At 39.6% G+C, this 17781-nt stretch overlaps 1 protein-coding gene across 7 annotated transcripts in view; it reads left to right on the top strand.

Moving 5' to 3' along the window:
• Mgat5 (alpha-1,6-mannosylglycoprotein 6-beta-N-acetylglucosaminyltransferase) overlaps positions 1–17781 on the top strand; it is a 328673-nt gene that overhangs the window by 186847 nt on the left and 124045 nt on the right. For all 7 annotated transcript variants that reach the window (XM_005315937.5, XM_078017215.1, XM_078017214.1 and 4 more), the window contains 2 exons: positions 14956–15027; positions 16602–16763. In XM_005315937.5, coding sequence (XP_005315994.1) covers positions 14956–15027; positions 16602–16763 — 234 coding nt within the window. The remainder of the gene's footprint in view (positions 1–14955; positions 15028–16601; positions 16764–17781) is intronic.

Here is a 17781-nt window from a genome sequence, read left to right as displayed (position 1 = left end):
TTGACTGACAACAGAATGATATCAGTCTTCAAAGTCCTCACTGTGCATGGTAAAAGTCCAGGGCAATGTGAGGTCATTTTGGCCCATGCTGGTCACAGTTCTAATTGGGTCCTCTTGTTATAGGTTTTATGGTTAGGGTGAATTATCCTTATCTCCCTGACTTCTTTTCTTTTAATATTTATTTTTTAATTGTAGTTGGACACAATATCTTCTTGTATTTATTTTTATGTGGTGCTGAGGATTGAACCCAGGGCCTCACTCGTGCTAGGTGAGTGCTCTACCTCCCAGACACAACCCCAGCCCTCTCCCTGACTTCTGAAACCTGGTCTGTGTAAGGGTCACAAAAGTCCCCCCTTCAGAGTAACTTGTGTTCTTCTTATGGGCATTTTGGATCCACATTTCTCCTGCATATGAAGGTCAGCTTGGTAGGACCAGCTTATAGAATGACCCCTTAACCTCATATTCCCACCACTTGGGTCTGTTAGTGGGATTCAGGTGCCTTTCTTTTCTGTTTCATAAGGTGACAGGGGCAGGCCTCTTGATTACAGAAGTCAGATCATTACTTGTAACCAGCATGCCAGCATGTATCCCTGCATTCTATGGAGTTTGCCTCTCTTTTTAGATCATTCCCTCTTTCTTTAGTACATTCAAATCAGACTTTTTTTTTTTTTTTTTTTTTTGTATAGTGCAGGGGATTGAACCCAGGGCTTCTCATATGCTCTATCACTGAGCTATACTTCCAGTCCCACAGACTTTTTTTTTTCAAATTTATTTTTTAGTTGTAGTTGGACACAATATCTTTTATTTTATTTTTATATGGTGCTGAGGATCGAACCCAGGGCCTCACACGTACTAGGCAAGCACTTTGCCGCTGAGCCACAGTCCCAGCCCCCCACAGACTTTTTTTAAAAAATTTTTTTGACAAGTTGTTCAATGGCCACTCTGTGGCCATCATGAGAACCTCAGAATAAATGAGTTTAGAATCTCTTGGAAATTAAAAGTTCAAGAGTTGGGCTTGTGGTGTGCCTCATTAGCAGGTTGCTAGCAAATGCATTTTTATTTTTATGACTTTATTCTACTGAAGACTGAACCTCTACTACTGAGCTACATCCCCAGGCCCACATCTACCCCTTTTTTCAATGTTGAGACAGGGTGTTGCTAAGTTACTGAAGCTGGCCTGGAACTTGAAATCCTCCTGCCTCAGCCTCCTGAATTACTGGGATTATAGGCATATGCCAGGGGCCCTCTGACTAGTGGTTATCTGTGTGTGTTTCTTATTTGTGACTTGGGTGGCCTGTGGCCTACATTATCATTTCCTTCTGTAGAGGAGTAAGGCTTGAGGCTACAAATGAACCTTCACTCCAATGAGAAGTCAATTAGAAGTACCTTTCCTGCCCCGAGGGAGAGGCTTCTCATTCAATTTAATTTTCAAGTTTTCTTCCCCTTTTCCTGTGATAGAATATAGCCAGAATCCAACTGTGCACTATGATTGACAAACTGAGCCAATTTCACACCTTCCCAAGAAGGAGAGGACTGAGGACAGAATAGAGGATTTTACATTCCCACGTTAGCTTCCTCTCCATCTCTGAGGCAGGAGCTGGGAAGGTGTTGGGGTGCAGTAAAGACCACTGAAAAGCCAGATGCAGTGGTATATTCCTGTAATCCCTGCAATTCAGGAGGCTGAGGCAGGAAGATCATATGTTCAAAGACAGCTTCAACAACTTAGGGAGGCCCTGTGAGACCCTGTCTCATAAAAAAATAAAAGGTCTGGGGTTGTGGCTCAGTGGTTTAGTGCCCCTAGGTTCAATCCACAGTACCAAAGGCGGGGGGGGGGGGAACCCCTGCTAGAAAGGGACTGCAATTATTCATGACCTGTTCCCTTCCTTTGAGACCACTGCCCAGTTCCCGTTCCCAGTGGGGGAAGGATGGAGCTGAAAGGAAAGAAAAGCAAGGTTCTGAAGCAAAACTGAAAGGACTGCTGGACAGACTGGGCTCTGTGTGGGTCATCTGTACTTTCTCTGGAGACAGAGTGTTTCCTTTCAGGACCTGATTCTTGTAGTCACAAGGTGTGGAATGGGAATTCACTACTTAATCACTCTTTTTTGCAGATGATCAGGTTTTCCCTTTTGTTCAGGCAAATTCTAAGTGAGCATCTATTGAACATCTGTCATAATCATCTATTGTCAACTACTGAGAACTCATTTTCTTTCCATCATGCTGTGTGCTCATCCTAAGAGTCAGATGGGAGAGGAAGAACGATCCAGGAAGGATAGAGATGGTTTCTCTTGGGAGAGTGCTAGGACCCTCTTTTTAAAAGTTTTATTCTAAAAACAACCGTGAACCAGGACTTAAAAAAATTTTTTTTCCTTTTTTATCAAAGCATCATCAAGTTACCTTATAAGAGTTCAAAAGTTTCACTGTGTTGGTCACTTCAATAGGATTACTTACTGCCTTAGAGCCTCATAACTGAACTTCAGCTTCCATTTCTCCTGTTTTCTATGTTTTGTGATTTTGGGAAAATGACTCAACTTCTTCGTGCCTGGGGTTCTTCCTTTAGCAACTATTAGTTTTAATTTTTATGTTGGTTTTGAAGGCCCTTACCTTGAGTGTATTGTGAGGATTCCCGTTTCTATGAGAAAGTACTTAGAGCAGAGCCTAGAAATGGAAGACAGGCAATCAACATAACTGATACATTTATGGTTTTCAATGATATCATTATTTGAAGATAGTTGTGGACTGTCACTTAGCCTTGGGCATTATAAGTGGGCTTTTGGTTCCATTTTAGAATTAAAATCAGTTTATGGTTCTTGCTCACCAAATCTGATTTAACTTTAGATCCTTTGACTTCTGGTAATTTAGAAATTCAACTGTTCCCTTGATGCTTTTTTTTTAAATTGAAAATTAGAAATTGTCTAAGTTTGTGCAACACAATGTTTTGATACACACATATATTGTAAAAGACCAAATCAAGCTAATTAGCATGCCCTTGACCTCACTTATTATTATTTTTTTTTATGGAAAGCACATTTCCCCTTGCCTGCTTATCTCTGGATATGATGCTTGTGTTTGCATTTGAATTGGGAGCTGGTGTATATGGAGTCAGTATACCCACTTTAATTGTTAATGTGAAATTGGCAGAGATGGTTTCCAAAGCCAATTAATTCCTTCAATTAATTCCCATCTAGTATTTTAAATCCTAGATAATACCTCAGTTGTTGTTGGGGTTTGCTTGTCTGGTTTTGGTTTATTTTTTCCTTTTCTGTCTCTCCCCCATTTCCCCTTCCCCTCTCTCTTCTCCTTGTTTTCTTACTTCATTGAACCCTGAAGATTGATAATTTCCTATATCATATGCCAGATTTCTCTAGCAGGTGATAAGATAATCTAGAGGAATATCCTTATTTGGCTTCTCAACTTGATCAGCATATGCCCCAGTGACTTTTGTTCTAGTTATCCTATTGAAAGAGCCAATTCTTTTTTCTATCTATGTTTAATATTAGAAGTTTGACAGATCTCACAAGGAAATAAAGTAAAATGTCTCATCTTTTCAGTTTCCAGGTGAATTGCAGCATCAGGTGCAGAACTGTTTTTTTTTTATTTAATATTTTTTTTAAAAAAATATTTTTTTGTTGTTGTTGTTGTAGCTGGACACAATACCTCATTTTCTTTATTTTTATGTGGTGCTGAGGATCAAACCCAGGGCCATGCTCCTGCTAGCCTAGCGCTCCACTACTGAGCCCCAGCCCCAGCCCTGTCTTAATAAGCGGCATTCTTTCTTCCTTTATTCATTCCTTCTTCTTAGGGTTGTCTCAGTGGCCAGATTCCACTGAATTACAGATTTAGAAACTTCTACTTTTGCCTTCATTATGCGTGATCTACAAATCATTTTTGGTTAATCATGTAGGAAGTGAAGCCATCAGAATGACTGACCCCTTATAGTATCCCTGTGACTGCTTGTTATATGTCTGATATTGCACTATGGCCTGGAATGGGCAGGGCCATTGTGGTGAAAGAGGTGCCCTTGTTTTGGAGGGTCTCTGGGTGGCAGAGAGAATGAAGCATTATTGAGTCCCCACTGTAAAGTAGACACCTCAAATACCCAATCTCATTTAAATCACTCATCAGTTCAGATGGTTAATGGAAACTCAAGTCACAGATAGCTCAGATTTCTCTTTGCTGCTCCTTGGTCCCAAAGAAAACTCAGGCATGTAATTTATAGAAATTGACTTTTCATTCAGCCTTTTTACTTAAATCGCCTGTGTTTCAAATCTATTTAGCTAGATTCAATTAATTAATTTTTATTGCTAATTTTCTAATATGCCATAATTTTGATACTGCTCTCACAAAACAAAAGAAACCCCACTACCTTCTCTTGAGGATATAACTCATGAAAATCAAGTGTCAGCCATTCTAAGTGATAGTAGTGAATGAATGATTTATTAAGCAGCCTTATATTTCCAGAACATCAGGCAGATCATTTTCTGTATCTGTTTTTGTGAGCCATGTAACTACTCCCATTATAGAGACAGGGCCCTATAAAATAATTACTCTGAATGTCATTGTTTCAGGTATATTAACTTGGCTGTCTGCAGAGCCTTTTATTGCTATCAGCTTTTATAAAATTTAGCATGAATTTCTTCACCCCTATTGATATTATATTGATGGATGTTGCTGATCTATTTGACACCCACACATTTTTCTTTTCATATTATTGTTTCAGAAACTAGCAAGCAGCACACCTCTCCAGGATTCTTAATTTATTTGTTATTTTTTTAATCACTTGCATTGCCATTGCAAGTATAGTCAATCTGAAATAATGAAGTTATCCAGTGATTGATTACTAGATCTTTAGATGTGTACAGACTATTGCTTCAAATGTCAATTGAGACTGGTACATGTGCTCATGTGTATGTGTGTGCACACACGTGTGTGTGTCCTCTATAATAGAACAAAAGAAGCAATTTCATGAATTACCCATCAATCCATTTCTTATATTTCACGAACAACATGCATAAAGGTCTTTGCCTCTTTTTGTTTTCCCTTGGCAATATGTAAAACTAATATTGGCTGAGCATGCTATTAACCTTGAGTTTAAATTCAGCATACTTAATCCTTTGATTAATGCCAAGATTAATGCCCAACAGGAAAGGTTGAAAGCTTAAATGTTTGTGAATGCGAGCATGAAATGAAATCCTAATAACCAGCACAATGATTTGGATTTATGGGCTGTGTTGGCTGTTAAAGATAACTTGGAAATGGTGTCTCACAGACTAATTTGTCAAAGTGGACCACGAGAAAGAATTGACTATTTAGTTGGCAGGAGCAAACCTGAATGAGAGAAACCTAATATTTGGGGATGGGTCAGGAAGTACTGGAACAATACCACTAGGCTGTTGTCTGAGAATATCAACAAACACCTCGTACATGGTGAGCTGTGTGAAATGGGAAATTCCCCTCTGCCAGATAAGATTTCTTGGCAGTAGAGCTGGTGTGAGAAATTTGTGATCATGTTCTTTCCGTTTCCTCAGTTCAGCTTTTTTTTTTTTTGTATCTTTTTCATCTGTGTGTATTCATTGCTCTTATTACCTGAGTTTGAAGATGTTCTTAGCAAATGAAGATTTTTTTGAAAAAACAGCACTGAGTTTACAGTTTGTGTCTGCCTGATTTCTCCACTTTGTCCCCCAACTTGTACCATGTTGTTCTCTATGATGCTCCTGGATTGTCTGTGGATTACAGATACTACAGCATTAACAGTTAGACAACTTCTGGCCTCCACCTCCCAAAAATCAGAAGAAGAAAGAGCAAGTCTTGCCAAGCCTGAAACTACTGCTTCTTGGCTTCTTGAAATACATGTGACTGGCAATAACTTCAAAGAGTATATTCAATTTGTTTTTTACATACTTGTAAATATTGCCTCTTGATATTTCTAGTGCATGCCCCACTATTAGTTTTAAAATTTTTGTTTTGCTTATTTGTTTTTGGGTGGGGGTGATGGGGATGGAACCTAGTAGTGTTTAACCACTGAGCCACTTCCCCAGCCCTTTGTATTTTTTTTTTTTTTTTACTATTTTTATTTTGAGACAGGATCTTGCTAAGTTGCTGAAGCTGGCTTTGAACTTGTGATCCTCCTGTCTCAGTCTCCCAAGCTACTGGGATTACAGGTGTGTGCCAGTGCACCCAGCTAAATTGTTGTTTTAAACTTTTAATTTGAAAAATTTGAGACATATATAATAGAGATGATTTATGCCCTTGACTCAGTCCTTTCAGTTGGCAGCTCATGGCCAGTCTGAGTTCATTTATACCCTCCCCCTGCTCCATTTTTTTGAAACAGATCACAAACATCCTATCATCTGTAAATATTTCAATATGTGTTTTTAAAAGAGACTCTCAGGATATGGTAGCCAAGTTGTGTATCACTGACCTACACCCCCAGCCTTGGGGTTCCTTCTTCATACATTAGAAATACTTCTGTGATGTGATTTCTCATCTCTTATTTGGTAATTCTGAGAAACTGTTCATATAGAAACTGTTTTGGGTGGAAAGGTACCAGGGATTGAACCTGGGGACTCAAAACCACTGAGCCATATCCCCAGACGGCTGTAATGTTTTTTTTTTTGTTGTTGTTTGTTTTTTGAGATAGGGCCTCACTAATTTGCTGAGGCTGGCTTTGAACTTGTAATCCTCCTGCCTCAGCTTCCTGAGCCACTGGGATTACAAGTGTGCACTACCATGCCCAGCAAAAAATCTTTATTTCTAAGTTGTTATACTAGCATCTTCCACTGGTGACCAGCACTTTTTGAACTTTTGGTTCTTTTGATTGTTAATATGCTTTTGTTGTGTTCTCATTAAAAAATAATTGAAGAAACATATCTGCTAAATTTGATCCATTGCAATTATTTTCTTGCTGATTGTCAATTGTTCCTGCACTGGCCAGTGGGAACATATTCATATTGCCTTCTATATCCTTTTGGCATGACCCTGGTATTTTTAAATAAGGTCTTGTATGTTCATCTTACACAGTTGATGCCAGACCTGGGAATCAGTCATTTCTTAAGGACCCTTGTTCATCTTTGTGGGAAGTAATGCACAGTCAGGCCACTAGGGGCACTCTCTGCCCTTGGGTTTTTCTGGGTCCTAGGAAATTAATGATGAACATTCCTCATTAAGATTATGCTTTATGAAAGGAGATAGTAACATAAAGAATATAATCTCTCAGACTGTAAGTGCCATAGAGAAAAATAAAACAAAACATACCAGATATACTCATGAGAACTGATGGGGTCATTTTGGACAGTGCTCAGATAAGGGCCTACTAAGAAGGGGAGGAAATGGTGTTTGAAGGAAGTGAGGGAGAAACAAGTGCAGACATCTGACAGGTATTTTAACAGGAAGTAGAGATGGCAAGTGCAAAGGCCCCAAGGATCATCAACCTCCAAGATTAATTTCAAGTACAAGGACAGTAATCTCCTAAGAGATCTCTGTTTTGTCTTCTGTAGAGTGATGCTGGACATATGCTTATTGAATGAGTGATCATATCCAAAGCATATTTTAAAAAAATTGGCAATAGCCTGTTGTTATTATTCTGAGTGGGTAATTTCTTTCAGCTATAACCTTCTTATCTTGGAAAAAAAAGTCACTGTAAAATTTGTGACATTAAAATCTGCTAAGACATTCGGGTTGAAATGTGAAGCAGGGACATTTAGAGCAAGTATTAACAAGTTTACTATAATGCTCTCTAATATATCTATGAGAGATTGTGAGGGATCAAATTAGACTATTAAAATGGAATGAACCAATTAGAAGCCACAGCTTTCTTGCCAGTCTTTTCTCATTATCACTCAACATTGTTTGTCTACCTCTGCACGGCAGGCAAAATTGCTCACTGAACACCAAAGCACTACATCCTTGGTCTCCAGAAGGTGACCGCCTCCTAAACTTGGGTGATCCTTGCTGTCGATGTGCTCTTGTGGATGCAGACCAGACAGGGCCAGGTCTGCCAGTGTGCCCAGAGAAGTGTGCCTAGCATGAGGTGGTCTAAGAAGTGTGTCAGCATGTGTAACTTGTGTGATTGGCTACAGAGGAATTCATTTGCCACCCCTCCTGTGTGAAGGAAAATTGACTTTTCTCCTACCGTGATTTGGGATGGATGCTGGGAACTCTGTGTCATCATCTCATTAGAATCCCACTGGTTTTGTGGCACATTGAAGACTTACTGTAGCTTCTCTTTGGGTTCTGCTCCTTTCTTGCATCCTGAGCAGATCTCTCTGGGGTCACTGCAGCCCTTGACTCTCTCCTACATGTAGCCAGTTCTGCGCTTTGTGTTTATAATATTCCTGAGAAGGGGCAACAGTACAGTATTATAAAAGTTCCCCCTCCCCTTCAGTCTTGCTTCATGCAGTCTCAGTTACCCAGAGTTAAGTGTAGACTTAAAGTATTAAATGGAAAATTCCAGGAAAAAAAAAAGAAAAACAGTTTATCAGGTTTTTTGCTTTTTGGATTTTTGTTGTTGTTGTTTTAGTACTGGGGATTGAACCCAGGGGTGCTTTATCCCCAGCCCTTTATATTTTTTATTTTGATATGGGGTCTCACTAAGTTACTTAAGGCCTTACTAAACTGATGAGGCCGACTCTGAACTTGAGATTCTCCTGCCTCAGCCTCCAGAAACACTGGGATTACAAGCATGCACCACCATGCCTGGCCAGTTCATCAGTTTCAAATAACTTTTATTATAGCATAGTTTTAATTTTCCTACTTTATTATTAGTATTGTTCACCTTTTACTATGTTTTATTTATAAATTGAGCTCTCTCAGAGGTATGTACATATTGGAAAACACAGCATATGTGGAGTTTGGTACTATCCATGGAAGGTCTTGGAACACATCTCTTATAGATAAGGAGGGATTAACATGGAAGAACACACAAGGTGATTGCCTGTCTGGATCCTACCATCTAGCTACATGGCTTCACACTTTTGCTTGAGTTTTTAGTCTCGATTCTCCTTACAGAGGTCAAAATGAAAACCCCCTTGCCTTACTGTGGTGTTGACAGGGTCTAATAAAATTAAAGTGGTCAAGTGCACCTAAGTGAAAAGAGGATGTTACCATGAGCATCTTTACTGCACACATCATCTCTTTGTTCATTCCTTACTCAGTGGATGTTGATGGAGTACTCTCTGTGCTGGGCACTGTTGGGATGGGGATGTGATGAGTAGTCAGATGAAGTTCCTGCCCTCAGAAGCTCACACTCAGGGGGCAGCAAACAACAATAGTAAATTAATGCAAATTACCCAAGTGGTAAGTCCTCTGAGAAAAAATAGGGTGAGCCTTTGGAGTAAACAGGTAAGTAAAAGTCAAGGAAGACTTCTCTGAGAAGTGTATGGAGGAGATGGAGGAAGGAAGGCATGGAACACTCTGGAAAGAAGCATGTTTTGGGTAGGAGAAACAGCAAATGCAGGTGGCCTGAAGTATGGGGTTACCAGGTAAAAATTCAGGGTACCCAGTGTCATTTGCATTCAGTTAGTTTAGGTAAACAACCATTGGTTTTTTTAACATATGGGATATATACCAGAATTAAATGCTCATCTGAGATTTACATTTAACCAGATTTCCTTGTTTGCTTTTCCCTAATCTGGCAATCTTGACTAGGTGGGAAGGGCTTGGTATGTTTTTGGACTTGCAAGGAGTTCCATTTGTGCAGAGCAGAGTCAATGAGGCTGATGCTCTAGGGGTGAAGGTCAGATTCTACAGAATCGTTGTATTAATTCTGGGTTGTGTTCTGAGTGTGATGGGAAGCCATCAGAGTATTCAATTATGTAAGAGTGTGATCCAGTGTTGTCTTTAATACAGTTGCTTTTGCTGCACAGAACAGACACTAAAACAATAGTTAAATGCAGGGAACCATGATTGCTTTCATTGACCTTAGTAATGCTATGTAGTAGGAGCACACTAGATGATTTTTTTTTAAAGGATATTATATAGAAGATTTAAACCATACTGTCTTAACATGGAGCCTAGACTATGCTTTGGGGGCTATAGGAACCATCTTCTATTTGTGTGCTTAGCAAGCATGGTTCTGGTGTGAGAGGGACAGGTGTTATTTTGGCCCTTGCCATGTCTAGTCTCTTTCTTGCTATCTTCATCTGCATGATGCTCTTTCTTTCCCTCAAAATTATTTGAACACCCAAGTAAGGTGATGTATGTTGAGGGTTGATCCATACACCTGTTTCCTGCTGCTTTCTAGCATTTTCCTCTCCTTTGTCTAGCACACTGTCTCCTTTGCATAACCACTCAGCAAGCTGCTGGGACAACATATTAATGAACGCAGGTGTTTAGTGCAGAGATGTCTAGATAGCTGAGCCACTCACCAGGTGCAGGAGTCTTGTGCTGCTGCATTTCCCTTTTGAAAAATTAGAAGGTAGAGTGAACAACCAGCAGTGTGTGGTAGGGAGAAGTCTTTTTAGATTTTTGTAGCATAGTCATTAATAAGTAACTTCATTTACTGTGTCATTAGTATAACAAATTACTTGTGTGTGCATAAATGACAGTTTTACTTATTTGAATATAACTGGTGTAAGAGGATGGTATGAAATTCTCAGAATTTCTGATTGTTCTTTCTCTTGTTGGGCGTGGGGCTACTGAGGATTGAACTTAGGCACACTCAGCCACTGAGCCACATCCTCACCCTATTTTGTATTTTATTTAGAGATAGGGTCTCACAAAGTCACCTTTGCTGAGGCTAGCTTTGAACTTGCAATCCTCCTGCCTCAGCCTCCGCAGCCATTGGGATTACAGGTGTGCACCACCCTGCCTGGCTTCCTTTCTGATCTTAGCGGATAATAGAATGAGACACTGGTCAGATTATCAAGTTCTTTCACTTTGTAGACAAGAAAGCACAAAAGGCAAATGGTTTGTTACATGCCTAGTTCTTTGCAGAGTTGCACATGTAATCCATTTTGACTAATTCTGGATTCTGTACTCCTTCCCCGTTGAGCCCCTCTCTTGCCTCTCACTAACCTTGGCCTTAAGGTTAAGTTGTCATCCAGTCCTGCCACACACACACAGAGTTACCTTGGCAACTTCCCATGTGCCTTGATCCCTCCTCTCCCCCCACATGTAGCATAGTGACAGTATTACATCATAGGGTCCTCCATGTATCAAATGATGTTGTGCACACCAGTTTTTGTGTTTATATTTTTCACTGGAGGTTGACATATTCTCAGCCTAAAGTAAATGATTATATATTTATGTAATAATGTCATGTATATTCTATTCATTAATGTTTGTTATAAAAAATCACAATATGCAGATTAACAGAAAAATTAAAAGCACCCATAACACAATTATCCAAGATAATCTGGTTTCTCTTGCACATTTTTTCCACTTAGTTCTGATTATACTTTCCATCTAAAAAATATAGCATGAAATCCTGTATGTCAGTGATCCACTAAAACAAAACACTTTACGTTAATAGCAAAAGAAGTGGCTACAACATAGACAATTGTTTTTTGTTTTGTTTTAAGAATATAACTATAGCATATGCTATATATGTGTACCAACCTGCATATAGACCTCTGGAGTCATCTATTCATTTTTCATTTTTACAACAACTTTATTACTTCTTCATTTCCCTTTAAACTCTAACGTGAGCTATATGTGTATCTACCAGCAGTTTCTTTTAAACATAATGAATTGTCCATCCTGTAGACCTTGAAAATAATCCTGACCTAGTTAGAATTTTTTTAGGGACTTGGAGAACTCTTTGATTCACAATCCTCATGATTAAGCTTCAAAACCTTCTTAGTTCAAAGAAGGCTAAATCACCAGGAGTAAGAATGTCAAAAACCAAATTGTCTTATTTTATATCTCCTCGCTCAGAGAAAAGTGATTGACAGGGCCCTCGCTGGAATATGCATCAATGTTCCAAAGTTCTAGCCTGGCTTGTCTTTGCTTTTGCTGCTCCTCATTTTGTGTCCTAAGATGAATGCTTAAAAAAGATTAGCTCATGTCCGAGGAGTTTTGTCTTCAAATCGAAGGTTATTACAGTAATGGTTCTGCTCCTGTATTGATTGCTGAATGCGTGTTACTGTGAATTCAGATGGTTTTCTGGTTTTGAATTGACTTGGGTAAATTACAGGATACTATTAAAGATTTCGAGTCCCTTCCCTGGTAGAGGGCTTCAGGCAGGGCTTACTCAGACTATTAAGAGTTGGAAAAAGATGGGTGGAAGCCCTACACTGAGGGCAACTACACAGAGCCACAGCTGAAAAAGTGTGGTCCAGGCAGTCCGTGGAAGGTGGCCATACCCAGGTGTAGGACACTGGAGTCCTGTGAGCCAGGAGAGGAGCTCTTCAGGATGATCTAAAACAAGGCTGCATCCAGGGGGTCTCCTGGGGTCTACCTTTGTTGAAGGATATTATGCTGATGGCTTAAGCTCCTTGTAGGATCCTGGGCAGATCAGACAGAAAACAAAGTTAGGTATCAAGAGTTTGAGTTATTAGCCGAGAGCAAGATTTTCCCTGAATGTTCTTAGTGGTGTTCTTATTTAGGAAAATGTTGTTCATTGGAGGGCTGTTTGCTTCAGCACTTGGAGTTGCTGCCAGTGTTGGCTTTCTTCCAATCCTGGTAATCAATCCTCTTGAGGTTTTAGAAAGAAAGAAAGATGCTGTTTTATTTTCCCCCTCTCCCTGTGGGGTAATTGGTTTACGTATAATTTAATTATTTCATTAACCAGTTATCCTATCACTGTGCACAAAAGCAGCCTTAAAAACTCACCCTCCATTCTGTGCTGGGATGTTGAGGATCGATTTTTCCACCATTCTAAGTGAGCACATGTGTAATAGTGACATTTCTCCCTAAAAGCTCTGTCGAACTGACTCTATTTTCCGTATTTGTAGGAATGCCCTTGGAGCCTTGCAAAGTAGTATGCAGTGATTTAGAGTAAGAAAAACTATGATAAATGTTCCTCTTCAAAGAGGAATTACAGTCTCCAGGGTTCCTTAGGAAAGACATATTTTAGATCACCTTGGAATGTATTTTCATCAGAGCAAATCTTGGAATATTCTCAGGACAGAGGAGGGAGTGTATTCTACTTTACCAATATGGGTCCCACTAATGTGTCTCCTTTTAGTTGATTTCCTTTATTCATAGTCTTGTTTTTATCTTTCTCCATCATGCTCTTTAAGGGGAAATCTTTTATCCTGGCAGATTGCTTTATAAACCTGGTTATTTATTCAGTTGTGAGGCTTATTTCAAATCTGACCCTGCTTGCTTGTTGTTTGTGTGTGGTTGAAGGTCTCATAGTCGGCTCTGCAATCTATCTGAAGCCTTCCTATTATAAATATGCTTTATAGGGATGTTTTATTGAGTCCATTTACAAAAATTTAATTGGAGCTAAATATTTCAGCCCAACCTGAGAATAAGAGGTACAGATGTGTGTAATGCTGCTGGGACCAGCTTGGCTTCATCTCTCGCAACCTCTTTTCTGCCATTTTTCCTTTTTTTTTTTTTTCTCATTTGTGGAGTCCACAGATTGCCTTTCATAGTCATATTGCTGAAAGGTCCTAGTAATTAGATCATGAGCCTCCAAGGCAAGTTAGTATTTTCTTTCTTTTTTTCTTTTAATGAGTAAAACTAATTTCAGCTTTTCTGATGGGTAGTGTTTTTGAGTCTCTGAGGTCACTCACAAGTATAAAGTCTAATTTTACCCCATAAGAAAAAAAAAAGAGAACATTGCTCTTTGCCTTTCTAGGGGTTCCGCCCTCCCCTGAGCCTTGCTGCCCTCGGCTCACTGCTTTCAGATCATTTGCAGTGGCAGGTGGCTTTATGCAAATCAGGCCAATTATTTTTGGTCATAGTAAAAATCACCTTGCATTAGGAGTAACTTCTAGATTAGTGAAACTGACATGTTTCTTTGAAAACTCACCCAGACCTACGGGGCAAAGTGTCTCGTTTGACTGCTCTGCTGACCCAGGAGGCTCCAGTCCCCACCCTCCCACCCCCACCACAGTCCTGCAGCTCAGTGTCCTCTCCAAGGATATTTCTCACTGTTAAATTTTGTAGGTCCACGTATCATTAAAAAAAATTATTCCAATGTCATTATTTATTAGCAAATGGGTAATAATATTATCTTGAAATTTTATATCTGTTTTAGGCAGAGGCCAGACATCAACATTACTCAATCATTTCTCTCCTTTACTAGAAATGATGAATTTTTGCAGAATTTTCTTTGGAAACCTTTATTGAAGTGATCCTATAAGATCTGGCACTTTTTTACTTTCTGTTTTCCTCCTCTCCACAACTCTAAACTCTTGTACATTGAGAAAAACAGTCCATCTTCCAGATGGACTCTCATTAAGATCACCAAGAATTCTCCTCCCACCTCTCCATTTTTCCTTCCTTCTCTTCCTTACGTAATTTCTTGAGACAGTGTGATGCGAACAGCCAGAAAATGAGAGAAAGCCCTCACCAATTTGCCTTAAACTATCAGTTGCTGAATTAGATAGTAAACTATCTAATTCTCCCATGAAGGAGTGAGTTCTGTGACTCAGATGCCATCCTATGTCCTTTGTGTACCTGCCACAGCAAACACCAGATCATTCCTGTCCATTTGCTTAAATGGTCACGGAGGTGTTTTTACATTCACATTTCCTAGCAGCATTGCTTGAGTCTTTCAGCCTTTTCCTTATAAGACCCCACCATACAGAAATGTGAGGAATCAGTTCCAGTAGAGTACTAGGAGAGACCCATATAAACGGTCATCACATGCTCCTTCTGACCTTTGCTCATTATTCCTGCATATGTGGTGCTACAGCTAGCTAAAATCCTGGGAGCTGGCTAATAATACCTCCCATTGCTACAGTTTTCACTGTGTGCCAGGAACTGTTCTGAGTGCTTTGTGCCTATGGTTATCCATTTGAAGATGAACCAGCATACTTACTGTGGATGATTTATGTTTTTCAGGTTGAAAATTGGTGTCCTCATTTACCTTGGAGAGCAAAAAATCCCTACGAAGAAGCTGATCATAATTCATTGGTAAATGATTTTGGAAAACTCTTCCTAGACGAGTGCATTTAGGTCAGATGCTAATTGATAGATGTGGAGTCTTTTAGAAATGCCAGCTGTAATCTGAAATAGTGTTCAACAGACGAACTTCTGTCACTGTTCTGTGGGAGTCTGGGTGACCAAATAAGTCAACCAGTTAGCATAGATTTACTTATTAAGCAATTCTCCGAGGGTCCCTAAGTGATGGACTAGTGATTTGGATGAGATCAGGTGCCAGATGTGGAGGCCCTAGATGATCTAATGAGGGGGATGGTTGTAAATAATTACCATGTCTGTCACTGTGCTTTAATGCAGGCCGATGGACATTTATGAGGTGGAGGCAAGTCAGCCTGCAGGGGTTGAGGTGGATTGCATAGAGAAGATGACATTGAGCTAAATTTAAAATGATGTGTTTCTATGAGGTCAGGGAGAAAATGATGTCTCTGATATGTGGAAGTGAGCACTCGTTATTGTAGAACATAAGAGTTTATATGAGCCGGGTTGAAGATGAGATTTGAAAGGTAGGAAGGGGATCACGAACAGTGTTACCCCCTTGAAAGCTCACGCCTTTATTATTTAGGCCAGGGATCAGCAAACTTTTACTAACATGAGACCAGATAGTAAATATTTTTATATTTGCAAGCCATGTACAGCTTTGCCATTTTAGCACAGAGTAGTCATTTGACAGTATATTAATCACGTGGTGTGGCTTTATGCACTAGAAACAGGCAGTGAAGAGCACTGGCCCTAGGGCCAGAGTTTGTTGATCCTTTCTGTAGACAGTGGGGGCCTTGGGATATTGTCAAGGAAGGAGATGAGTGTTTACAATGAACTCTGGCAACTACTGAGAGATGGATTCAGCAAGTTTGAGGTTTCCTGTGAAATAAATACTGGTATCATCATGTTTCTCTGTCGTTTCACGCATGAGTTTTATCCAACCATATTATGTAGAATAGAAAGGAAAATACTCTTCCTGGGTTTAAGTTTTTCTAGTCTGAATTTCAGCTGTGGTAGGGGATAAAAACCAATATCCTAGGCTTTTAAATTCCCTAGAAAATAATAAATTTTTATTGGTTTGAACTGGGATGGACTAAAAGATGAGCATTTATTCGGCCATTTAACTGTGTGGACAGAAGGAGTCTCTCTGGCAGCCAACAGGATGTTGAGTAGCCTGTGCAAGGCTGACTTCAGTTTTCCCACAAGTCTGCTGCCTTGTAACAGAGCCAGGTGGCACAATAAATTTCAGCACAGAGGATTTCAAGGCAATCACAGATATTCATTGTAAAAAGTGCATTTTTAACATAGCCCAGGGCTTTGCAGCCACAGTGCCACTTTTCTAATTTTTTAATGATGTCCCTTATAACAGATCAGCAGTCAGGGGCCTTCGCTTCAATTTGCAGTGCTGGGGACCTACCACTAAAAAGCTGTTCAGCAAGACAAGACTCACTTTTGAAGCCCTGGATTTAATTGACTATCTCTTTCAAGTTTTCAGTGTCACATCACGAAAACCATTATGCCTTCTGACTTTTTATCTTCTATTCATTTTATTAAATTTCCATTTCTAGGCAGAAATTCGTACGGATTTTAATATTCTCTACAACATGATGAAAAAGCATGAAGAATTCCGGTGGATGAGACTCAGGATCCGGCGAATGGCTGATGCGTGGATTCAAGCAATCAAGTCCCTGGCAGAAAAGCAGAATCTTGAAAAGAGAAAACGGAAGAAAGTGAGTTTCTTCTGAATTCACTTCAGTTAGATGCCAGTTTTCTTTTACAACTTGGTTTTGCTTAGAAACAAGACTAAGAGAAATGTCATGTCTCAAATGATCTTCCCTCAGGGTGGATCAGCTCTGCCTGTTTTATAGTCCTTTTGGGGGGGTTTCTTTCCCGTAATACTCTCATTTACCAAGGACTAGCACAAAATTCTTGGATGAAGGTAAGCAAAATATCTGCTTGCCAGATTTTCCTTTGAACCACCTATTGACTCTCTCAGGATAAGAGGAAATTTTCCCATTTCTTTATCTGAGTCCAACCTTTGAGAACTTAGTATTACATCATCATGGCCACTTCTCATTTTTGTTGTCTGGGCAACTGGTGAGTTCCACTGCTATGCTGTTTGGTTTGGCACTTCTGCATATGTTCCTGAGAGATAGAGCTATGTCCCTGAGATGCTTGGGAACCTAGAATGCCCCTGGGCTTAGAAGCTCTTGTTCCTTATTGGTTATAGATTAAGTAAGACGACTTTGGATTAACTGTCCTGAGTTCAGAACTGAGCAAAGTGTGAATGGTCTGTTCCTACATCTAAAAAGAACTTCAAAATGAGTTTAGTATTCCTAACTTGACTAATTGGGTATCTTTGAAAAAGGAAATATAGATACACTTTGTAAGCCCCCAAGTCACAGTTTGATGGGGTCAGTTTTGTTTGAATCCATTAGGATGGCAACTTCAAGCATTCTGGCACCAGACAGGTGTGTATGGAAGAACATGTAGTCAGATGCTGCAGGTGTGCTAGAAAAAGAAGTACAGAATGCTTGTTTTGTTGTTTTGGTTTTTTGTTTGTTTTATTCTTTTTAGGTACACATGACAGTAGAAGTCAATTTTGACATATTTATACAAATATCAAGTATATTTTATTCTAATTAGAATCCTAGCCTTGTGGATGTACATGATGTGGAGATTCACTGTGGTACGTACATGCAAATGTATGTACATAAACTTCCTATTTCAGATTCAATTCCACTATCT

This window comes from Ictidomys tridecemlineatus, chromosome 7, assembly GCF_052094955.1.
Source record: "Ictidomys tridecemlineatus isolate mIctTri1 chromosome 7, mIctTri1.hap1, whole genome shotgun sequence".
NCBI classification, from domain to species: Eukaryota; Metazoa; Chordata; class Mammalia; order Rodentia; family Sciuridae; genus Ictidomys; species Ictidomys tridecemlineatus.
Note: the sequence above shows the minus strand (reverse complement) of the source record. Positions and strands in the feature narration are given on the sequence as shown.